Source organism: Sphaeramia orbicularis, chromosome 9 (assembly GCF_902148855.1).
Source record: "Sphaeramia orbicularis chromosome 9, fSphaOr1.1, whole genome shotgun sequence".
NCBI lineage: Eukaryota > Metazoa > Chordata > Actinopteri > Kurtiformes > Apogonidae > Sphaeramia > Sphaeramia orbicularis.
In genome coordinates this window covers 16167673-16194509 of record NC_043965.1, presented here as the reverse complement: position 1 = coordinate 16194509, position 26837 = coordinate 16167673, and the positions used below count along the sequence as shown (strand labels likewise).

General features: G+C 33.8%; 1 protein-coding gene across 1 annotated transcript in view; it reads left to right on the top strand.

Moving 5' to 3' along the window:
* The window catches only part of LOC115426329 (calcium-binding protein 7-like), a 68612-nt gene extending 42073 nt beyond the window's left edge, over positions 1-26539 (top strand). Inside the window, exons 2-5 of the mRNA XM_030144375.1 lie at positions 13387-13530; positions 13704-13816; positions 19604-19754; positions 24597-26539. Coding sequence (XP_030000235.1) covers positions 13387-13530; positions 13704-13816; positions 19604-19754; positions 24597-24727 — 539 coding nt within the window. The 3' untranslated portion in view covers positions 24728-26539. The remainder of the gene's footprint in view (positions 1-13386; positions 13531-13703; positions 13817-19603; positions 19755-24596) is intronic.
* Positions 26540-26837: the final 298 nt, after the last annotated feature.

Here is a 26837-nt window from a genome sequence, read left to right as displayed (position 1 = left end):
ATTTCATTTGAAAAATTAGTGCAATTTTAACAATATTATGCCTCGACTTATTATTTATACATGTACATTACACACAGTGTTACATAAACATTCAGTAACAGGCAGAATATTGTTCAATTTGCACATTTCAGGTTGTTCACCTTTGTTTTTATGTATGTATTTATTTACATTTTATTGTGAAAGAATAGTTTGGAAATGTAAATATTTTCACAGTGTAATGTTATTTTTTTCACTTAAATTTTTTCCACATTTTTCACAAAGAAAATGTGTAGTTGTCATTATTTATGGGTTATTGTGTTGTTATTTTTACTGCAGATCACATTGGTCTGTATGTGGAACCTGAACCAAAATGATTTGGACAGCCTGGTTAATTTTTGCACTTTCATCCCACAGGCCAGAATGGAACCTTTGGTGGGCCAGATTTGATTAGATTTTCTAGTACTACTGTATTTGTCCTGATTTTGAACTGAACCAAGTCGTGTTGATAGCATTTATAATGCTGTACATCTGGGGTGTCAAACTCATTTTAGTTCAGGGGTCATATTTAGCTCAATTTGATCTCAAGCGGGCCAGAACCAGTAAAATAATGATTTAATAACCTAAAAATAATGACAAATCCAAGTTTTTCTTTTTGTTTTAGTACAAAAAAAAAACAATTAAATGATGAAAATATTTACATTTTACAAAAAAGATGTGAATAACCTGAAAAAACTGAAATTTCATTTGAAAAATTAGTGCAATTTTAACAATATTATGCCTCGACTTATTATTTATACATGTACATTACACATAGTGTTACATAAACATTCGGTAACAGGCAGAATAGTGTTAAAATTTTGGAGTTTGGAACTAAAATTTGAACAATTTCTACAATATTTCATCTCTTATTATTAACACAACTACAGATCACAGTGGATCCATAAATGCACAAAACATTTAGTAACAGGCAGAATATTGTTCAAATTGCACATTTCAGGTTGTTCACCTTTGTTTTTATGTATTTATTTGCATTTTATTGTGAAAGAATAGTTTTGTAAATGTAAATATTTTCACAGTGCAATGTTTTTGTTTTTTTTGCTTAAATTTTTTCCGCATTTTTCACAAAGAAAATGTGTAGTTGTCTTTATTTATGAGTTATTGTGTTGTTATTTTTACTGTAGATCACATTGGTCTGTATGTGGAACCTGAACCAAAATGATTTGGACAACCTGGACTGTTCAGGTTAATTTTTGCACTTTCATCCCACAGGCCAGAATGGAACCTTTGGTGGGCCAGATTTGATTAGATTTTCTAGTACTACTGTGTTTGTCCTGATTTTGAACTGAACCAAGTCGTGTTGATAGTATTTATAATGCTGTACATCTGGGGTGTCAAACTCATTTTAGTTCAGGGGTCATATTTAGCCCAGTTTGATCTCAAGCGGGCCAGAACCAGTAAAATAATGATTTAATAACCTAAAAATAATGACAAATCCAAGTTTTTCTTTTTGTTTTAGTACAAAAAAAAAAAAATTAAATTATGAAAATATTTACATTTTACAAAAAAGATGTGAATAACCTGAAAAAACTGAAATTTCATTTGAAAAATTAGTGCAATTTTAACAATATTATGCCTCGACTTATTACACTGGGTTACAAAAAAATGTTTTTTGCAAGTTGTCTAGGTTTTTTCAACTGAATTAGGACCATTTTGCACCTCTAAATCCAAAAATGACATCTGTTTTTCTCAATCAGGTCAGGTTTTTTTGCTAATTTGATTGTGAAAAATTTGATCTTCTCACAAAATTGATGACATTTTTGTGACTTTATCAGTTGATTTTTTTTATATAGTTCTCACCCAAAATAGGTTTTAAGAGAAAAAAAATCATTTTCTAACAGGATTCCTGTTAGGTACAATGGTGTATTCAGCGCAGATGTAGCAGAATACGTCAGGCTTATTTTTGCAAGATCTTCTAGTAGAAGCCATTTCATTCACCTGTAATATTAAAAAAAAAACATTAATCATAAATTGGCAAAAGTCAAATCTTCAGAACTCGTTTATTGCAAGAAATATGAAAGACTTTTGTATCATATGATGTGAAAATGCCCATAAATGTAAGGAAAAATGTTAAAAAGCCAATATGTAGCATAGTTCAGAAAGTTGACCTGATTGAGCAAAATGAATGTGATTTTTGGATTCAGCACACCAAAATGATCCTAAATCAGCTCAAAAAACTTCAACAATAAATCTGTTGTTGACTAGTGTTACTAACACAACTACAGATCACAGTGGATCCATAAATGCACAAAACATTTAGTAACAGGCAGAATATTGTTCAAATTGCACATTTCGGGTTGTTCACCTTTGTTTTTATGTATGTATTTATTTGCATTTTATTGTGAAAGAATAGTTGGAAATGTAAATATTTTCACAGTGTAATGTTGTGTTTTTTTCACTTAAATTTTTTCCACATTTTTCCCAAAGAAAATGTGTAGTTGTCATTATTTATGGATTATTGTGTTGTTATTTTTACTGTAGATCACATTGGTCTGTATGTGGAACCTGAACCAAAATGATTTGGACACCCAGGTTAATTTTTGCACTTTCATCCCACAGGGCGGAATGGAACCTTTGGTGGGCCAGATTTGATTAGATTTTCTAGTACTACTGTGTTTGTCCTGATTTTGAACTGAACCAAGTCGTGTTGATAGTATTTATAATGCTGTACATACTCCAGCTTTACGGTTGAAGATGCCTCTGGGTTTGATAGACCACTCATTTATATTTCACTCCCATGCAGGGTTCAAAGTTATTTGTTTAACTGATTGATTGAAGTAATTATTTAGAATATGAATGTAGAAAAAAAAAGAAAAAGAAAAACAAATCATTTAAACATAAGACATAAATACATATTCGAAAAGGAGTGAGCAGACGTCTTACTTATAAACTCCCACCCTTAAATCCTTAAATCACTAATAACAATAATAAGCTTCCTACACTGTAAAAAAAATCTTTTGATTGATTTTACACACAATAAATTTTTTTTTAAAAATTACTAAAGTAATAAGGTCTTGTTATGTCCTCCAGTAACACACTAAGGTTGAAAATTCTAATTTCAGTGTATTTCTATGAGTGCCCTATAAAGGGTTAATTAAAATTGAATATATATTGAATCATTAAAAAATATTCTTTAGTAGTATTTTTTTCAATCAATTACTAGAAATTCCAGGCGACCCCCAAGGTTTAAAAACACTGCTGTACCTCATTTTAAATAGTTTCATGTTCGTACATTACTTTAACTCTATATTAAATCAGTTCCTCAGTCTCACCCCGCTGACTGAAACAAAAACTATTCCTGGTCGTACATATAAAGTGAATATTATTATTATTATTATTTTTTTTTTTTTTTTTTTTTTTTTTTAATTTTACAAGTAAGAAACCAAATATGGTAACTTCATTGACCTTGATTTTACACACAACAATAAAAAAATTTGAAAAAAAGACAAAAGTAATAAGGTCTTGTTATGTCCTCCAATAACACACTAAGGTTAAAAATTCTAATTTCAGAGTATTTCTATGAGTGCCCTATAAAGGGTTAATTAAAATTAAAAATATATATTGAATCATTAAAAAATATTCTTTGATAGTATTTTTTTTTTTATGAATTACTAGAAAATCCAGGCGACCCCAAGGTTGAAAAGCACTGCTGTACCTCATTTTAAATAGTTTCATGTTCGTACATTACTTTAACTCTATATTAAATCAGTTCCTCAGTCTCACCCCGCTGACTGAAACAAAAACTTTTCCTGGTTGCACATATTACGTGAATATTGAAGCTTTTTTTAATTAATTAATTTATTTTATATTTTGCAGGTAAGGAACCAAATATGGCAACTTCATTGACCTTGATTTGACACACGACAATAAAAAAATGTACACAATTTACATGTGTTTTTCTTAGATTTTTTTGCATTTACTTCTTGTTTTTTTTTTTTTTTTTTCTTTTTGCCACTTATGGGTAAGGAACCTATTATGGTAATTTCATTGACCTTGATTTTACACAAAACAATAAAAAATTTTTTAAAAAAGACAAAAGTAATAAGGTCTTGTTATGTCCTCCAATAACACACTAAGGTTGAAAATTCTAATTTCAGAGTATTTCTAAGAGTGCCCTATAAAGGATTAATTATAATTAAACGCATATTGAATCATTAAAAAATATTAATATATAATTCCAGGCAACCCCAAGGTTTAAAAGCACTGCCGTACCTCATTTTAAATAGTTTCATGTTCGTACATTACTTTAACTCTATATTAAATCAGTTCCTCAGTCTCACCCCGCTGACTGAAACACAAAAACTTTTCCTGGTCGTACATATTAAGTGAACATTTAAGTTAATTTTCCCCCTTAAATCATAACCCCACTCATGAATACTGAAAGATTTCTGTATATTTGTTGGTAATATATTATTTTAGTTGTATTCTGCAAATGGTTTGTGACTGAGTATAACCCCCCCACATAGTAAACTGTACCCATATTTCATTACACAGTACAAACTTTTATTTATTTTTGTTTATTTCTATCAGATTTACTACACAGCTGTTACCAGTTGGGATGTTTTACTCACCTTGGCCTCTGATCAATAAATAAAGCTTTCAGGGGAGACGGAGTATTTGCTAAAACTGTTTTGGCACCTTATTTAAGAGTGTGTTTGCCTCCTGCAAGGCGGCAACATGTTTGTTAGTTTTTCTTTTTTCTCCCAGTGAGTGTCCGTAGGAAAGCCCCTATTTTGTAAAGCAAACAGATGGAGTCGAGACCTCAGGTGGATTCTGAGGTGTTGTTATTCTATAAACAATAAGATCACACCCAGGGAAGACAACAGACAAAAAAACAACACAGCTGGACCATTTCAATGATTCAAACTTCCCCTCCAGCAAGGTATTTTATAGGAAAAAAAAAAAAAAACTAAGGTGAAAAACAGCTGCTGTGAATGTCACTCTGCTGGGTTTTTATAAATTACATACTCAGATGTAATCCACTGTAATGCGTCTTTGCCAGGTATCCTTGTCCCTGTGGCCGCCCCTATTCTTTGGATGTGGATTTGGTTACAACAGACTATTTCCTGGAGCAGCGCTACTGCATTATAGACAAACACACACACACGCACATATGCTTTTTTTTTTTTTTTTTTTTTTTTTTTTTTGCCGTCATTGTTATTTGTTGTGTTTTGTTTTTCTTCATGAAATATTTGTCACAGAATGTCACGCTGTAGATTTTGGCCCGAGGCTCGGCCATTTGTTGCCGTTCTGACATTCCGGTAAATCACTGGAGTGGCACTTCCCATTTACAAGGTTTGGGCTCGGTGGTGGATTTATGAAGTTTATTTAGCGCTACACTTTAGGAATTTAACAACAGCTAATTGGCTGTAAAGTGAAAAGGGAAAGTCATTTAAATCCACTCTTGAATATTTATTTTGCCCACCTAGTAGGTTGTTATTGCCTGTCAGTTGTACAACAGAGACAAGTTCTGCATTATTTAGTGCCACTGTTCACTACTTGTTTTGTTTACATTATTCATTAGAACCTCACTTTACATTTTGTCATTTGCAAAGTTAAATTAGCCACTTTAATTCCCCCAGAAACTTGTAAAGCCTAAACGTGACAGGATTATTCAACGGTGCATTCTTTTTTTTTTTTTTTTTTTTATTCAGACCAATATGAGATTAGTAAGATTACACACATAACATATGATTTTCTGAAGATTAACTCTGTGCATCATCTGTATCTTAAGATTCATCTCCAGCTCTGTTCTTCTGCGCGCTTACTAGATGCGTGACGTGAGGATTTGACAAATCTAACATTGTCGTGATGTGATGGTGGATGTTATTGCATATAAATGAAGGGATTCAATGTGGCTGAACTTTTCATCTTAACGTAACATCTTTTCACTGGATGTTTGATTTTCTGTACTCAAGCTCTTTTCCTATTGCAAACTAAATACTTTTGCTGTTCCTGAGTGTTTTCAATATCATTTCATACAATTTGTGCAAAACTACATCACATCTGCCAAATAGGTGCTTCTATGAAACTGGGTTCATTTTAGTGTCTGGCACTTTTCCAGCTTTTTTAGACTCAATAATAAAAGAGAAATTTAGACATATTTCCCCCCAGGATGGACCTAATGATGATCTCAGGTAAATGCAAAAAAAAAAAAAAAAAATTAGACTCTTGCTCTGAGCCATCCTAAAATCAATGCATTTTTAATAAAATATTGGGGCAAAAATAGGACCAAAATTAGGACAGGAAAAGCTACCTAGGTGTCAGTGCATTTGATCTGGAAAACATGGCTGTAAATGGTCTTATATACTGCTGTAAATAAAGACACTGTGTTAAATTTGACAATTCTAGTGGTTTTTCTAATCCAGACATGTGGGTTTTACATGAATCTCAGTCTCATTCCAGGTTTCGTGTGTAACCCTTTGTGTCCACTTGCGTTACATGCGGAACCTGCCCATTTAAACACAACTAAATCACAAGTGATTTTGCACACTGCAAAATTCAAAATCTTACCAAGTGTATTTTTCTCATTTCTAGTCAAAATATGTCATCACACTGAAAATAAGACATAATCACCTAAAGAGTAACTTTTCAGTGAGATATAAGAACTTATTTTTAGAAAATAGATCTTGAAAATCTTATTTCAAGAAATCTTGCCAAGAAAATTTTCACTTGTTCCATTGGCAGTTTTTTTTTTTTTTTTTTTTTTTTTGCTTAAGTCAAGCAAAAAAAAAAAAAAAGGAAAAAAAAATTGCCAATGGAACAAGTGAAAATTATATTGACAAGATTTCTTGAAACAAGATTTTCAAGATGCATTGTCTAAAAAATAAGTTCTTATATCTCACTGAAATGTTACTCTTTAGGTGATTATGTCTTATTTAAAGTGTAATGAGATATGTTGACTAGAAATGAGAAAAATACACTTGGTAAGGTTTTTGAATTTTGTAGTGCAACAGTTGCATAATTAGTTAAATTCCCAAAATATACCTGTGAGAAAATAAAGAAATAATCACACACAAAAAAGTAGCTTGTAATTTTCGTGTCCTTTTTTTTTTTTTTTTTTTTTTTTTTACCATGTTACATGCAAATTTTTGTACAAAAATGTAAAAATAATATTAAAGTGTTTTATCTGAAAAATTGTTTCTCTTTTATCTCAGTACATATTTATTTTTTAAAATAGACCCAAAGTGCTTCCAAACTTGCTTCATAACATTAGTCTACATCTGGTTTGACTTTTTAGCCCCCATGTCCTGTTTTTAGGGACCAGTTTCATAGAAGTGCCCGAATGAAAAAATCACAACACAACCACAATTCACATTTTCACATAAGAGACTCACAATCATATGCCTCCTTCAAATCACAACTTAAATGTTGGATGAAGGAAAACCAAGCCTGTGACCATCAGTAGACCGTCCTCACTGTGTTGTTTTGTGTGTTTTTATGATGTTTTGCTTTTTTGTCGATTGCCATTCTTGTCACCTGCCTAGGGACTACAGATGGAAATTAGCACTGTTGCTACAATCTGGCATATTTACCTCCACCAGGAGGTATTGTGATCACTTTGCTTTGTGTGTTTGTTTGTTTGCAACTTTACGGGAAAACTATTCCAACCATCTTTACCAAATTGTCCCCACAGATAGGCCTAGGCCCTGGGACCAACCCATTAAATTTTGGGCCAAGTAGGCCAGAGTTCAAGGTCACAGCAAGGTCACAACATCACAAATTTTTCTATCTCTCATCATTGAGCAATTTTCGAAAATTCATAAAAAATTCAAAACGACTCCGATTAGCCTCCAATTTGATCCACCCGTAGCTGATAAGAATATCTTGTATCTGGCATAAAATTGTCCACATCCACTGTGGAATGTGGACTCTGTGGACATTTCAATTTAACATTGAAAATCCCATTTACGACACATTTTTCATTATAACTCAACAAATATTGATTGGAATTGAATATAATTTGACATATACATGACTGGTACCAAGCTTCAACTTTTTCTGCTGTATGGAACAACCTCGAAACTGTTGAATTTAACCCTTTCATGCATACTGGTCGCTACAGTGGACAGTTCTTCTCCAGCTGTTGTCTTGTATATTCATGGGTTTTATTGTTTTAGTTCCATATCAGCCAACGCAGTGGACACTTATGCATATGTAACTTAGCTATTCTTGATAAACCTGATCTGCAGTAACATCTTTGAGTGTAAATCAATTGTTATTAGACTGTAGTTATCATTTTTTCTTTAACAAAATGGGTTTTTTGTATATTATCTCCATGAAGTGAGTAAGAACTAGTATTAGAGTATGTTTAAATATGAGAAAGTGAAAAAGTGTTTATATTTCATAGTTTTCACTGTATATCAGTAAATACATGTTTCTTTGCTTCAAAAATTAAATGCATCGTATCCATTTGAGTGGACATTTTTGCAGCTCCATGAAAAACAGGTTCATAAAAAGCTGTCAATTGCATTTTTTTTTTCATGTCTAAAGAGGAATAAAAACAGGGGAGAAAAATCATGATTAAGGTTCTCATAATTCATGCATGAAAGGGTTAAAAAGAAATTTGTGTACACTGTTCAGGGTGCTTGGCGGAGGTTTGCGTTCTCTGAACACTTGGTGCAGTTGCAATTATTGTAGATAAATACATATCTAATAAATAAATAAATAAATAAATAAATAAATAAGCTTCCACTAAATGCACCCCTTTGCAAAATATCGAGTAAACATCTGCAACTGCTATGGAAAAAAGAAAATAGATGTCTAAACTACATGGAGAGAGCACTTTTTATAGGTCAAGCTTCAAAAACACTAATTCCTACATGCCCCATGATGCAACTCAGGACATCTCTTTGCTAAGCCTTCCTGCGCTGAAAATCTCAGCGTGGGATTTGTTTGTTCTCGACAACTGCATACTGAGATAACCATGATAGCATCGCAAGGGTCATTTTCTCAGACTCCGAATCTCCCATCAGAGCCTCAGGCAACTACTCAGACAAGTTCAGCAGTGCGCACGACAAGCACGGAAATAATCAGTGGAGTTTCTTCAAGTGCTTCAACACAGACGAGTAAAACTGACAAAACATTTAAGTCCGTTCAAAAACTTCCCTCACCAGTCACATCAACGACTTTATTACAATCCTGTTTTGCTGCTGGAGTAAATAAATGTGTGTCATGATGGGAATTCTTTCAGTTTTACAGTGTATGAGTCTGGGTGGGGTTAATTTGAGTTGGTGGTGTTTGGTATTAGTGTGTGTTGGGGTGTGTGTAGTCTGGATGACCAGTGATGGTGTTGGTTAACCCTTTATCAGGCAAGAGACTATTTTTAGTAATTTCTACATACATTACAAGATATTTAAGATAAGATAAGGATAAAGATAATGATAAGGATAAAGATAAGGAGAAGGATAACGATAATGATAAGGATAAAGATAGAGATAAGGATAAAGATAATGATGAGGATAAAGATAAGGAAACCAGTAATGATAACAATAAATTAAGGATAATGATAAGGATAAAGATAAGGATAAGGATAAAGATAAAGATAAGGAGAAGGATAACGATAATGATAAGGATAAAGATAGAGATAGAGATAAGGATAAGGATAAGGATAATAATAAAGATAAGGATAAGGATAAGGACAAGGATAAAGATAAAGATAAGGATAAAGATAAGGATAACGATGATGATAAGGATAAAGATAGAGATAGAGATAAGGATAAGGATAAGGATAATGATAAAGATAAGGATAAAGATAAGGATAACGATAATGATAAGGATAAGGATAAAGATAGAGATAGAGATAGAGATAGAGATAAGGATAAGGATAATAATAAAGATAAGGATAAGATAAGGATAAAGATAAGGATAAAGATAAGGATAAAGATAAGGATAAAGATAAGGATAACGATAATGATAATGATAAGGATAAGGATAAAGATAGAGATAGAGATAGAGATAAGGATAAGGATAATAATAAGGATAAGGATAAAGATAAGGATAATGATAAGGATAAGGATAATGATAAGGATAAAAATAAGGAGAAGGATAAAGATAAGGATAAAGATAATGATAAGGATAAAGATAAGGATAAAGATAACGATAAGGATAAAGATAAGGAGAAGGATAAAGATAATGATAAGGAAAAAGATATCACTAAAGATAACGATAAGGATAATAAGGATAAAGATAAGGATAAAGATAACGATAAGGATAATGATAAGGATAATGATAAGGTAAATGATAAGGATAATGATAACGATAACGATAAAGATAATGATAAGGATAACGATAAGAATAAAGCTAAGGATAACTAGAAGCACTCGGAGAGCGCAGACCTCCGCCAAGGCTGATCAGTGGGCCCCCCCACCCCCGATCACCCCCAAAAGTTAATAATTTCTTCCTTATCCCATTTCCAACAAACCCTGAAAATTTCATCAAAATCTGTCCATAACTTTTTGAGTTATGTTGCACACTAACGGACAGACAAACAGACAGACAGACAGACAGACAGACAACAAACCCTGGCAAAAACATAACCTCCTTGGCGGAGGTAAAGATCAGGATAAAGATCAGGACAAAGATAAGGATAAAGATAACGATAAGGATAAAGATAAGGATAACAATAAGGATAAAGATCAGGATAAAGATAAGGATAACAATAACGATAAAGATAACGATAAGGATAAAGATTTTGATAAGGATACAGATTACGTTAAGGATAAAGATAAAATAAGCCTTTATTCATCCCAATAGGGGAAAGTCCAGGTTTACAGCAGCAAAACACAAAAACACACAAGATCAAAGTGCAAAATCAAAATAAAGACAAACCGAGAAACCTACCTATACTCTATACAGCTGTGCACATGCTGTTCATGTCACAGGTTGGATATAGATACGGTTTATTGCACTGAATTATTTGGAGCTGTTTCTGTTGTGGAGCCTGACAGCTGCAGGAAGGAAAGACCTGCGATAGCTCTACTTCACACACTTCACTTGGGTGTATCAGCCTGAGGACAGTGAGTCAACAATCTGAGGTCCAATGTGGTCTCCAGGGTCTGTAAGGTCCACCTCTGCATGAACAGTGAGTGTTTGTTCAGTACCATGACGTAATGGTACTAATGTGAGGAATGATGTTCAAAGGGATAATATGGATGTAAAGTGATGTTCCTTACACCTTCCTTGCATTTTTCTTGATTTTTTTTATATATACTTCTTGTATTTTTTTTTTTACTTATTTATTTATTTTTTTGTCACTTGCGGGTAAGGAACCAAATATGGTAACTTCACTTACCTTGATTTTCTACATAATATATATTTTTTTTAATTTTACAAAAGTAATGAAGTCTTGTTATGTCCTCCAATAACACACTAAGTTTGAAATGTTGAATTTCAGAGTATTTCTATGAGTGCCCTACAAAGGGTTAAGTCGATTTCTATGCTAATGCTTTGGTTTCCTCTGTCCATGCTAATAGCTTGGACACTGGTGTTTGATTGGTGGATTCAAGTCTCTTTTTCTGTGGACATTCATGAGCTTGTTCATGAGATTTTCAGTACTTTTCTTCTGCTCCTCACTGTCCAACACTAGCTAATAGCAACTATTTAAGCGGAAATTTGCTAAAGATGTATGTGCTGCTTAACCTATAAAGACCCAGAGCTGCTTTTGTGGCAGTTCCGAAATGGATTTTTCTCCTTATTTAATATTTCTTAAGTGATTTATCCCCATTTATTGTAATATTATCATCTTTATTTAGTGTTTTTCCAGCAAAAATCAGGTATTTTCCTATATATAATTTACTAATCATGTAGATGTTCATTAAAGCACAGATTAAAGTTCAGGGTTATTAAATAAAAAACAGAAAAAATTGAAGGAAATTGAATTGAAATAGGTCATATTTGATGATCATGAAAAGATGAAAAACTGTATTTTACACCAATTATTTACATGTATTGATAGGATTAATGGATAAACAGGTATTAAACACTTTACATCAGTAGACAGCTTTGGTTGCCAGTAGATGTTTGGGTGTTCATAAGTTAATGTCATGTGCAAATGTGCATATTGATTGTACATGATCCATATTAATGCACATTTCAAAGTTTCTGTTTTGTGAAACAACTAATATGGTTATTTATTGTAACTCATAAAGACACAGTGCTACTTTTGTGGTAGTCCCCAAATAAATTTATCTCTAAATTTCACCTTTTTTAAGTGAATTATTACTATTTATTATAATATTATCCTCTGTATTTTGCATTTTTGTCAGTGAAAATTATGGATTTTTCTATATTTAATTTACTGATCATGTAGATGTTCATTAAAGCTCTTATTAAATCTGAGGGTTATTATATCTGAAACAGAAAACTGGAGAAAAAGTGATTTTTTTTCAGCAAATATATCAATGACTGAACCTAAAACTAGCGTCTCCATCTACTGTCATTGATCCAACTCCATGGTGAATCAATGTTGTAGAAGATGACAGTGTTTCCATGGTAACTATGGAGCCTGATGAGCATGAAAAGATGAAAAACTGTATTTTACGCCAATTATTTACATGTATTGATAGGATTAGTGGATCAACAGGTATTTCAAATTTAATATCAGTGAATGATTCAGGTCTTTATGGGTTAAATAGACAAACTTTTATGATGCACAACACAAGCTTCATATCAGCACAGAAGCACATGTGAAAATTATTTACCGAATATTTCAAGTTTGAGTTCAACAATTTACTGAGGAACGGTTATGTAAATAAATGCAGAGTACTTTTTCTAATCTTATTATGTGTTTAATACATTCTGATATGCACCGTATCTGAGTGAAATATCCAAATCCCTTTCTTAAGGATCTTTTTTTTTTTTTTTTAAACCTTTCAATTATTTTCTCATACATTTGGAAGCAAAACGTCCATCGTCCACCTCTGAAAGATGAGGTCTTTTTTGGATGGATGAAGTTTTTCTCATTCAGTCTTTTTTCTGAATGGATGTACATATTTACAAATCAAATAAAGCTGATATGACAAAAACATTAAATACGTGGTCTGAAATGAAAAATAAATCAGCCGTTGTAAATTGGTGTTTTATTATTAAACCTTCCATTGTCAATTTGTCTCGCTCACATTTTTAAAGGGATTTATTTTATTTTAGTTCAATTTTTTTTTTTCTTTTTGTATTCTACTGGTGGAATTTGTTCTCCTAAGCCGCCAACCATCATATAAGTATGACTCAAGCGTTGATGCGGCATAACAAATGTGTCTTTGGTGCCTGGAACATTTCCTACTTTCATATCCTGCTCTCTCGTATAACACTTCAACTTTTTTTTTTTTTTGTGTGTGTGTGTGTTTCCTGCAGAAATCCGCGAGGCCTTCAAAGTGTTTGACCGCGATGGGAATGGATTCATCTCAAAACAGGAGCTGGGAATGGCCATGCGTTCCCTGGGCTACATGCCAAATGAGGTGGAGCTGGAAGTCATCATCCAGAGACTAGACATGGACGGTGAGACACACACACACACACACACACACACGCATGATCAGTGGCTCCAGCTTGGGTTTTATGACGCTCAGTCACAAAGGACAGATTGCGACTCTGGTTTTGTTTATAAAACTGGACTCCATGCAGTTTATTGTGAAGCAACAATAAACACCAAATGTTCTTCTTTCCTGCAGGCGATGGCCAGGTGGACTTTGAGGAGTTTGTCACCCTTCTGGGTCCGAAACTGACGGCAGCTGGGTTGCCAGATAAGTTCAACGGCACCGACTTTGACTCTGTTTTTTGGAAGGTGCTTATTATTCTACACTGAAAAAAAAAAAAAAAAAAAAAAAGTAAAAAAAAAATGATATTATTCCAGCAGCAGGGATGCCGAAAAAATACTGTTAAATAACGGAAAATAACCATCATAAAAAACTACAGTAATTTTCCATAATTAAAATACAGATTTATGCCCTAACTTTACATGAGATTTTGCATATTTTTAACTTTTTAATGTTTAATAAAGAATATTTACATGTATTAAAACAATCAAATTACCTATAAATATACTTTTCAATGAGACCAAGTTGTATAATCCACTGATAAAAAAAAAACTGTATTTGGACAGTTTATCAGTGCTTATACATGTTACACATTCACAAAAATACATTTATTCAACATTTTTGTTGTGAAACCTCCTGTAATTACGCAAGATATTTGTCAATTAACAAACAAGTCTTGTTAAACTTACAGAACAAATACTTCTTTAACAGTTAATTGTCAGTAATTTTACCTCATTTTATTGTTTTTTTGAACAGAATTAAACTTTAAATTAACAGTTTAATCTCAAAAATAGAAAATAAATATTTGAGAAAATTATGATACATTTGCAAATGTATTTTTAACCGTATTTTTCTGTGAAACGAAAAAAAATTAAAAAATGGAAATTTTTTGGTCATTCACAGTTACAGTTTTTTCATGTTATTTTCTATTTGACATGTAAAATCACAGTTTATTTGTCATTTCATTGATATTTTCCTGTATCTTAAAAACACAGGAAAAATCCGTAAATTAAACGGTAAAAATTCTGCCAAATTACAGATTTTGTTTTTACAGTGTACAGCTCATTTCTTGCCTATTAGCCAGTGTCTCAAACCACCAGACACAGAAGCATTAACGCACAGCCACCGTACGACTTTAAAGCAAAACTACTTCTAATTGCCACATCCAGCAGGTTATTAATGGGCGGATTTTAATCTTGGAGAGCCCTCCTTAGAGCGGCGCGTCCTTCATCAGGAATCTGAGCTCACATCTCCTCCTCTTTGTGTGTGGCGGTGGTCTTTTTTTTCCTCAGAACATTCAAGTCAATTTGGTAACACTTTATAATAAGTACACACTATGAAGCATTAATTAAGCATTAACAAATACTGAATTTATCATTTATAAAGCATATTTCTGACATGAATACTCATAAGTATGTGGTCTATAAACACAGTTATAAATGTTCTACTAATCATTCATAATCATTCATCATTCAATCATGCAGTTTGTTTTAATAATCCCATGTGCTCTGTCTTTCCTTTGTTAGAATAACTCAGACTTTTGTGAGTCTTTAGGCATTGTCAACCTTTAAATCTCATTTGTAAATGCTTTAGATGGCATAGATAGTCCACACTTTAGATGAGCTCACACCATATATTTAATTAATGAGTAGTAAATGCTTTATAACTACCTGGAATAATGACTTCCTGTATAAAGAACTGTTTATAGGAAAATAAATGTGTGCGTTAGCATAAAATACCCACTAAAATATTCACTAACCATTAGTACATGGTGGAATAGTGTATGTGCAAGCATAAATGCACATCATAACTGGTTTGTAAGTGATGTAATACTAAATTTTTAAATGCTGAATCCGTAATTTATAAAGTATGAAAATACAATCATTAAGCACATTGTAGATGAGCTTATTAATGATGAGTAAAACCATTATAACTGTGCTTATAAACCATATACTGATGAGTATTTATGTCAGAAATATGCTTTATACATGATGAATTCAGTATTTGTTAATGCTTAACTAATGTTCTTATTAATGATGAGTAAAAGATTTATAACTGTGCTTATAATAATAATGGATTGGATTTATATAGCGCCTTTCTAGACACCCAAAGCGCTTTACATTATTGACCCATTATTCATTCGCTCTCACATTCTCCCTCTGGTGGTGGTAAACTACATCTGTAGCCACAGTTGTCCTGGGGCAGACTGACAGAAGCGTGGCTGCCATTTTGCGCCTACGGCCCCTCTGACCACCACCAAACATTCATACACCAGTGTGGGTGGCACTGGAGGCAAGGAGGGTGAAGTGTCTTGCCCAAGGACACAACGGACTGACTAGGACAGAGCGGGATTCGAACCGTCAACCCTTCGGTTATTGGACGACCCGCTCTACCAACTGAGCCATGGCCGCCCCCATAAACCATATACTAATGATTGTTCATATCAGAAATATGCTTTACAATAGAATAGAATAGAATAGAATAGAATAGAATAGCCTTTACTGTCATTGCACAAAAGTTACAACAAAATTATAAATGATGAATTCAGTATTTGTTAATCTATAACTAATGTTCTTATTAATGATGAGTAAAACCATTATAATTGTGCTTATAAACCATATATTAATGAGTATACATGTCAGAAATGTGCTGTATAAATGATGAATTCAGTATTTGTTAATCCATAACTAATGTTCTTATTAATGTTGAGTAAAACATTTATAACTGTGCTTATAAACCATATATTAATGATTATACATGTTAGAAATATGCTTTATAAATGATGAATTCAGTATTTGTTAATCCATAACTAATGTTCTTATTAATGTTGAGTAAAACATTTATAACTGTGCTTATAAACCATATATTAATGATTATACATGTTAGAAATATGCTTTATAAATGATGAATTCAGTATTTGTTAATGCTTAAGTAATGCTTCATAGTGTGTACTTATAAAGTGTTACCGTCAATTTTCATATATATATATATAAATAACAGATATTAATTTATTTACAGACACCTCATTAGATAATCAACTGCTCACTTTGACAGTGGAATGGAAATGAATGGGATGTAGCTCGTGTCAAAGCCGCCTTTGTTGTACTCGTGTGATAATGATTCCAGAGCGACTGTCAGAAAGTGAGACTCCAAATGAAATGTGAAATGCAGAGGGGGGGGGGGGGGGGGGGGCTTATGGGATGGGATTGTTCGGTGCAGTGTACGAAGAAAGAAACAGCCAAAAGACACCTGCTGGGAGACTCCAAAAAAAAACCCAGGGGATTGTTGCAAAGGCTGCATAGTTTCACATAACATTATATAACAGAATAGTAGTATAAAGCATGTGCTGCTGCAGTGATCGCACACCGCCTCAGGTCACACTGGTAAAACTCCAGCTCAGAAAATGACGAACAGAGCTGAGCTGAGAGTGGTTTGGCAACTTCAGGAGGATTTACTTACTGAAATCAAGTCAGACGTGCTAGTTTGTTGAAGTGTCAGATTTACAGAGTTTGTTAATATTTCTTTAATTTTACACAAAAAAATGGCAAAAAAAGGTGACTCTTTCTCCATTATTGATCCAATATTAAAGATCCACTGTATGAGATTTAGAGGAATCTTACAGAAATTAATAATATTAATAATTATCTTTCAATAGTATAATCAAAATAACTGTTTTTGTTACCTTAAAATTAACCATTTATACCTACAGACGGAGCAGAGACCTCATTGTTTCACCACCTTGTTTGTACAGTGGCACAGACTTCTTCCTCTATTTCATAAACTCTACTCTTAAAGGAGTGATATTTATATATATCCTCCTGAAATCCAACAATGCATTTTTGTCCTCTGTAGTAGACAAGAGTTTCATAGCTTTATTCAAAACAAACAAAAAAAAAAAAAGTCCACTGCAAAGGACATTTAATTAAATAAAAATAAAAAATAACTGAAAAACTGTGACATTATACGGTTTCCAATCAAGGCAATTATGTAATGTAAAAAAAAATTAAAAACTTTTACTTTCTGGGTCTCAGAAGGACATAATGTTTATATCATTTGCATGTTAGAAATATTGTAAAAAAAAAAAAAAAAAGAGGATATGATATTGAGAATTGAAATAAAAAACATTTAATTTCATATTTACTTTACTTGTCCATACGTGACGCTGCCATTTTTCAAAACTCTTCCTATTTAGGTATGATAAAGTATTTTTTTCCTTCTAACTAATTATTAGGTTGTAAAATAGAGGGTTTAAGGCGCAGGTGTCAAACATGCGGCCCAGCCAAAGGTTCCAATCCGGCCCACGGGATGAATTTGCAAAGTATAGGAGATATTAACAGTCAAGGGTGTCGAACTCGAAAATAACAGCATAATAACCTAAAAATAATTAATTTTCTTCTTGGTTTAATGTGAAAAAATAATGACATTATGCCTATAAATAATGTCAACACCAATTTTTACTCTTTGATTTATTGCGAAGAACATTAAATTCTGATATCCTTTAATAATAAAACGTCAATAATCTGAACAAATATGAACAACCATAAATGTCTAAAGAAAAATAAGTGCAGTTTTAACAATATTCTGCCCGTTTTGTGCCTTGGTAGATCTGATCTGTAATGCACATGTAGAAATCATAAATTGAGGATTAATATTGATCAAATTTTTCTTATTTCTTCTTATTTTTCTTCAGAAATTTCATTTTTTTCCTGGTTATTCGCATCCTTTTTGTTTGGATAGTTTGTAAAATGTAAATGTTTTTCATAATTTAATGTTATTTTTTGGAGTTGTCATTGTTTATAGGCTACTATGCCATTATTTTACTGGTCTGGCCCACTGGAGATTAAACTTGGCCGAATGTGGCCTCTGAAGGAAAATGAGTTTGACACCCCTTGTTTAAGGTATACACTCAATACATTTTAGGATGAAAATGTCATTGGAACTTTGTAACTTTGCAGAAAACGGACGATAATTTTTTGTCCATCCGTGACAGGAATTTTTGATATTTTTCATTTAAAAATATTTTAAACTAAATTTTGCCCTTTGAGTATGTTTAACCCTTTCATGCATAGTGGTCACTACAGTGGACAGTTACTCTACAGCTTTAATCTTGTATATTCATGGGTTTTGTTGTTTTAGTTCCATATCAACCAACACAGTGGACACTTATGCATCATCTCATAAACTGCAATTCATACCATTATTGTAACTTTGCTGTTCTTGGTTGGTTGTTGAGTGGAAATCAATTATTAATATTTATTTTTTGCATATTATCTCCATGAAGTGAGTAATAACTAATATTGGAATATGTTAAAATGTGAGAAAACATCAGATTAGCTGCATTAAACATGGTTTCATTTCACTGTTTTCATGTCACTTTATGATATTGGGTTTTAAATACATGTTTCTTTGCTTCAAGAATAAAATTCATGGTGTAGCCGAGTGGACATTTTTGTAACTCCATGAAAAACAGGTTGATTTAAAAAAAAAAAAAAAAAAAAAATCAATCACATTGTTTTTTTATGCCTAAAGAGGAATAAAAACACTCAGGAAAAAAAAAAAAATCTTGATCAAGGTTCTCATAATTCATGCATGAAAGGGTTAAGATGGCATTTAGACCTGTGTAATTATGTGTAATATTTATCTTAAACTCACCTGGTTCAAAAGTTATGAATCTAAAAGTAGTGGGCTGTCCATCTGTGACGCCCTTGACCACGCCCCAATGTAAAACTAACACGTTCAAATGTAAATTGTACTTGTAATGTGGTAAAATACATTCATACAGACAACTCAACAACTGTGCGTTCACAATAGGAAACCTTTCAGCTAAAACTGTTTTCATCCACTGCCATTTCTGCTGTTACTGTTCGCTTTATGTGTTGCGTGTACACTTGTATTCCGTATGCCTACTGTGTGTGTGTGTGTGTGTGTGTACGTGCAGATCTTCGCGTCGGCGCTTGTGCTTTTTCACACCCATCAGCTCCTGTCCACGTTAATGTTCAGTTAAAGTATGTGTATGTATGCATGTGTATCTCCAGTGTGATATGCAGAAGCTGACGGTGGAGGAGCTGAAGAGGCTCCTGTACGACACCTTCTGCGATCACCTCTCTATGAAAGACATCGAGAACATCATCATGACCGAGGAGAACCACATAGAGAACCCCGAGGACTGCCAGGTGGATATAGACAGTAAGGAAAAGCCCTCCTATATATATATCCTTGTGATGTGCTGAGATGTGAGACCGTAATGTTGGTTTTTAACCCATAAAGACCCAAACAGCCACCGACGACTAAAAGAATCTACACATTTATAATGTTTAATACATGCTGATCCACTAATCCTATTAAAACATGTAAATAATTGGGGTGAAATACAGTTTATCGTCTTTTCGTGGTCATCAGATATGACCCATTTGGATGTTAAGAGGCTCTGTAGTTACCGTGGAAACACCTTCATCTTTTACAACACTGATTCACCAGTAAAACCCGTGGAGTTGGATCAATGACAGTGGATGGAGACACTTGTTTTATGTTCAGTTAATGATATACAGGGGTTGGACAAAATAATGGAAACACATTAAAAAATCAACAAAATATAATTTAATATGGTGTAGGTCCGCCTTTTGCGGCAATTACAGCCTCAATTCTCCGAGGTATTGATTCATACAACTTGTGAATTGTTTCCAAAGGAATTTTAAGCCATTCTTCAGTTAGAATACCCTCCAACTCTTTTAGAGACGATGGCGGTGGAAATCGACGTCTTACTTGAATCTCTAAAACTGACCATAAATGCTCAGTAATGTTGAGGTCTGGGGACTGTGCCGGCCATACGAGATGCTCAACTTCATTAGAATGTTCCTCATGCCATTCTTTAACAATTCTAGCTGTATGGATTGGGGCATTATCATCTTGAGGTGAAGGTGTTTCCATTATTTTGTCCAACCCCTGTATTTTACCACAAAAGTCACTTTTCCTGCATTTTTTTCTGTTTTTTGATATAATAACCCTCAACTTTAATCTGAGCTTTAATGAACAGCTTCATGATCAGTAAATTAAATATAAGAAAATACCTGATTTATACTGATAAAATACAAAATACAGAGGATACCGTTATAAATAAATGGTGATAAATCACTTAAGAAAGGTAAGATAGAGAAAATGTCATTTGGGAAGTGACATAAAAGTAGCACTGGGTCTTTATGGGTTAATATGCATATTATTATTATTATATTGATATTCATATAAAATAATTGCTATATAGGGATCATAAGGAATAGAGATTGGGGGTAGAAGTATATAAGTTTTTACTTCTTTCTACTCCTTCTTGAGCATGTATAATTTCATTTCATTTATCTTATTTTATTATTATTATTATTATTATTATTATTATTTTCTCTTTGGTTTGCTTAACCTTTTATGTACCAGTACTGATATTTTGTTGGTTGATTTTTGTTTTAATTTCACTGTCTACATGTTTGAAATAAAGATTTCAATCAATCAATCAATCAGTAACCTTTAGTGGCCAATTTTACAAGCAATGAAATAAATTTAGAAAAACTTTTCTAAAAAAAATAGAATAAAATCACTTTTTTTCCCCAGTTTTCTCTGTTTTTGATTCAATAACCCTCAACTTTAATCTGAGCTTTTATAAATGTCTACATGATCAGTGAGTTAAATACAGGAAAATTCATGATTTACACAGAAAAAAAAGCAAAATACAGAGGATAATATTATAATAAATGGTGATAAATTAGTCAAAGCTGCGAATCACGGTGTAATCTGTAGCTGTGTAATCACGGAAAGACTGAGTGATTCGTGATACTTGCGCCATCACCTGGGTTTTACAGATCTGATGAAAAATTGGTGACCAAAGCCTAGGGATGGGAATCGAGTAGCTCGATTCCTTGGAATCATTTGCCTGCCTGCTTAACGATTCTGCTCATCGATTCCGCCTTCGTTGCACATTCACGATAACATCACGCGTACGCTGCATTGTTTTGGTCAGAACGTGGCTAACATGGCGTTGAGGCAGAAACGGTCTGAACAGACGACACCAGGTCCACTGGAACACTGTCAAAGCTTCCATTTCTTCAAAAGAGTGGAATCCCTCCAATATGCTCAAACATTTGTCCACAGTATGTGATTCATTTGATTCGCTACTTAACGACGATTGTAAATCTAGCAGCAGAGTGAACACCAGACTGTCATCCAGGCCCAGTTCCGGTGTGGGCAACAAACGTTGCACCCCCTCAGATACAAGTTTCCAAAGGTAGATGAAAGGAAATGAGGTGCACAACAACAGGAGACGGGCAGAGTCAAACCGGTTCCACGTAGTAGAAATGTGGCGATAGTGGAATTAGTAAAGTGTCTTTAGTTTCACTTTCCCTGTACGCCCCCCCCTGAACCGGGCCCGGCATCATCTGTTATTATTTGTACATACTGTATATGTTATATTTTCTGTGCAGATGGAAATATAAAAGACAGTTAATGCAAACACACCTATTTGTACTCTTTTATTCCCTCAGCCAATGAGAATCAATAGGAGAATCGATAAGGAATCGAATCGATGAGCAAAATTGATAATGGAATCGGAATCGTTAAATTCCTATTGACTCCCATCCCTACCAAAGTCATATGCAGCTTTAAGAAAGGTTAAATAGAGAGAAAATTTGATTTGGGAACTGACACAAAAGTAGCAGTGGGCCTTTATGGGTTAATCATACGGCAAAGTCTGCTTCTTGTATTGTAGCAGTAGACTGTTAGTGTTAAGTTGTTTAGTTGGAATCATTGAGTGCTTCTTGTTGCGTCATTATATGCAAATGTCCAGCAATAACACAGAGAAGGGCATCTTACAAAGGGCAGAGATGAAAATTTCTCCCATTAGCAGCCTCGATAGATTCGACCAAACTGCAGCCAGTGATCAGCAGTTTATGAAACGCTATGCCCTTTTTAGCAGCTGTTTCGTCATTCGAGCAACTGTGCAAAGCAAATCGTGTCATTGTTCCCTGTCCCTATTGCTTTTTGTTCACCCATGAAAAAAAATGATGCTCTGCAAATGTGGAAAATCCCAAAGTAATGCACAAACAGAGTGTGTTCTCAGTTTACAAGGGAATGATATTATTTCACTGCAAAAATACCTCAGTTAATGTGACAAACTGGTGTTAACTGCAGATGGTTGTTCACGGTGTCGTTTATCCAGAGGGTTTAATGATGTCTTTTTATGGTGTACAACTACAACATCAAGTCAAATGGTGCAATGTTGTTTTTTTCTCTCCGAACAGCTATGACCTCTAGAGGAAATAAGGATAAATCAAAAAGAAAAGTCACTTTTAGTGACTGTGAAATATCCTTTGTTTTGACAAAGCAAGGTTCCCTCTGAACCTTCTGTTTTCTTCAGCTGCCTCTGTTCTTATTTCAGAAATCTGCAGCTGCGCTTTGATGTGTCCAAGTGTTTTTGACGAGGGTTTTTTTGATATGGCAGTCACGTGCCAATCCATTTGTTTATTTTTCCAATCAGCTTTTCAATCTAAATGCAGTTACATACCATACAGGTGTGGAAAACAAATTTCCTCGGCTATGTTTGTCTCTTATAATTGTGTTCAAGTAATTGTAAGGATTCGTGATTAGCTCTGTCACTTGAAAACTACCATCAGACAGCATTCAGGCGTTAAATAACTCCCGGTGTAGAAAACTTTTATTACCCCCCCCCCCCCCCCCCAAAGGGAGGCAAGGGGTATTGTTTTTGGCTCAGTTTGTTTCTTTGTTTATTTGTTAACACTGTAGCAACAAAACTGTTAGTTGAATTCTTACCAAGTTTGGTTTATAGATTGCCAGTGACCAAGAATAGATGTCACTACATTTTGGGAACAGTAGGTCAAACATTAAATTTTTTTTTATTCTGAGATCTTTTCTTTTTTTCCATTTACTTATAATGGGTGAAATTTCAAATGTCAGTACCAGCAAAATTGTTGGTTGAATTCATACCAAATTTGGTTTGTAGATTGCCAGTGACACAAAATAGATCTGTTAACATTTTGGGAAAGGTAGGTCAAAATTCTAATCTTTTATGAATTTTTTTTTTTTTTTTTTTTTTAACATATTTTTTCTTCTCCCATTTACTGATAATGGGTGAAATTTCAAATGTCTGTAGCAGCAAAACTATTGGTTGAATTCAGCCCAAATTTAGTATATAGATTGCCAGTGACCCAGAACAGATTTGGTTACATTTTGGGAAAAGGAGGTCAAAATTTAAAATTTATATGAATTTTTTTTTACATATTTTTTCTTCTTCCATTTACTTATAAATGGCGAAATTTCAAATGTCTGTCACAGCAAAACTCTTTGTTGAATTCATACCAAATTTGGTTTATAAATTGCCAGTGACCAAGAATAGATGTGATTACATTTTGGGAGCAGTAGTTCAAAGTTAAAATTTTTTATGAATTTTTGAAAAATCTTTTTTCCCCATTTACTTATAAGGGGTGAAATTTCAAACATCTGTAGCAGCAAAACTATTGGTTGAATTCATACCAAATTGAGTTTATAGATTACCGGTGACCAAAAATAGATTTGGTTACATTTTGGGAAAAGTAGATCAAAATTAAAAATTTTTATGAAATTTTTTTTATATCTTTTTTTCCCTCCCATTTACTTATAATGGGCGAAATTTCTAATATCTATAAAAACATCAATTTTGTTTCAATTTACTTCAAACTTGCCACATATATAGAGGCAGTTGATATGCTGACATCAGCACATACATAGACATGATGACATCAGCTGGATCAAGGCCAAAATAAGCTTCAGTACGTGCGAGGGGCGGGGTTTGTTGTGCCTGGCACCATTTGTTGTCATTATTTTTTCTGCAGTAGATCACAGTCTGTGTTATTTTGGCATATAGAGCAGAATTACTAGTGAATAGAGGGATGAATATAATCTGAATACAGCATACTTTTTTAATTTCCAAGTGTCTGTTTAAGCCATAAATACTGTTTAATTTTTGTTTTCCTCCCTCTGCCTCATCTTTTGCAGGTTCCAGCCCCACGCAGCAAGTCAAGCAAACCTGCGTTCGCAAGAGCCTGATATGCGCCTTTGCGATCGCTTTCATCATCAGCGTCATGCTCATAGCAGCGAATCAGGTGCTGCGAAGCGGCATGAAATAGGAGCTCCGGCATCTTCAGCCTTGACCACCACCTTAAGGCTGCCTTACAGAGAAATGACTGAAGATGAAGCTAAATGAATAAAAATAACAGACAATCACACTGCTATGGAACCGGCCGACATCTGACTGCTGAATAACAGATCACCAAGGACACAACACGTGCAGGAAATTATCTTGGCAATGTCGCTGCGGAGACATGCTGACAGGTTTGCAGAGTTTCAAGGAGAACAGGACCTCACATACGACGAGACAGCTGAGGGTGTAAAGTGGTTAGCTGATAATACATATCACACTTCGTAATAGAACATTTAGTATCCATTAGCTATGTGCGTTTGAGCAGTGTTGCATTGAGTATGGTGGCAGCTATGTGACTGTCCAGTTTTGTATTTGTCCAGTGTACCATACGGTTATTGTAAAAAAAAAAAAAAAAAAAAAAAAAGTAGAAAGAAATCTGTGAAATATTGTTGGAACATTGAAGAAAAAAAAACATTCCTGAGGAAGAAAAGTGGAAATATAGTATATGGTGCAACATTGTTCAACAACCACCTGGAAATAACAACAGCTTAGACAGTTAGATAATAAAGGGCTTTGGAGGGAGGTACATGTGAACGCTTTGCCGTGTTTGCAGGCTGTATTGGGAGCAGGTTCAAGCAGGTTAACAGCTACTGGGGTAAAAGATGTTGAGGTCTACACGGACAGGTAACAGGCTGGACAGCGGCTCAACACACAGTTAAGCACTCGACTCTGTCTCCACAGCGGGCTTTGCAGGCCTCAGAGGATGACCATCATCTATGCATGACGTGCATGGATTTAAACAGTCGTCTTGACACATTTGTAAAAGTTCTTCTTAATGTATTTATCATCATGACTGTGTAATAGAGCTGTTTCAATTACTTAATGACAACTGTGAGCAATTGTGTGTTGTGCGGGGTATCAGCAATCACAACAAGAGTAAAGCATACAACTGCATGAAAAAGAAGGGCTGCTTCAAAACATGCTCGTGGGAATTCTTTTTGGGATCGCTGAAGCTATTACGGACCTTACGCCTCGCCGGGCGCCTGATGATCATGTCACACTGCCACCGAAAAATCAGCCCAACATACAGTATGTGTCACTTGACCATTTAAAGAATATGCATCGAAAACAGATGTGTTTGGTGGTGTGGATACAAATGTGAAGGAAAGTTTTTTTTTTGTTGTTGTTTTTCCTCAGTTTTATGTCTGGATGTGCTGCTATAGAGCAATAAATGTAAAGTAAAATACACACATTTCACAATACTTTGAACTGACATGAAGACCTTCAACATGTAAGAACCGACGGGACTAGTAACTGTTGGCCTTCATTAACTGAAGAGTTTCTACAGCACTTTGCAAAATTAAGTAAAATTGCATTGCCGTTTGGCGTTGCTTTGGCAATATAGTATTGTTTAAATAGGGGTTACCCTCTTTTTTTCCATAATCAGACAGATTGGAGGAGCTGCCCGATGCATCGAGGTTTGACTGAGACCAAGTGGTGTAAACTGTCGCAATAAAACATGAATTATATGTGAAACGGCATGACTTAAATCGGTTATAGTTTAGATTGAATTAGATGTGTGAGCATTCGGGTTAGATCTTTCACCATATTCTTTGTGTGTAAATACCTCCTATAACCAAAGCTTTGGAGGAATGTGTGATAACAGAACTGAGACGTATAATATGATTAGTTAATGCAACTGACATAAATTCTATAAAAGAAACTAAAAAAATCAACCAGGTGTAAATCAATCGGTCCGTGTATCTTTTGGTAATTGGATTTTCTTATCAGAAACAAAAGAAAAAGTAGTGGTTAATAGATTTTTTGCTTTAAAATACCAGAATTAAAATTTAATTTCAAGGCATTTTTCTTTTTCAGTGTCAAAACAGAAACCTAAACCTAATTTAAAAAACGATGGATTTTTGTTTTCTCTTTAATAACAAAAAGAAAGTGAATACCTGACAGAAATGGAAAAACTGACCAAAAATGTCTATTTTTTTCAATTTGTGAGACTGGATGCTGTCATTTGCAAGGAAAGAGTGCTTTGATCACGAACAATGAGTTTGTATGAATCTTCCAGTTCGTACGAAATCTGG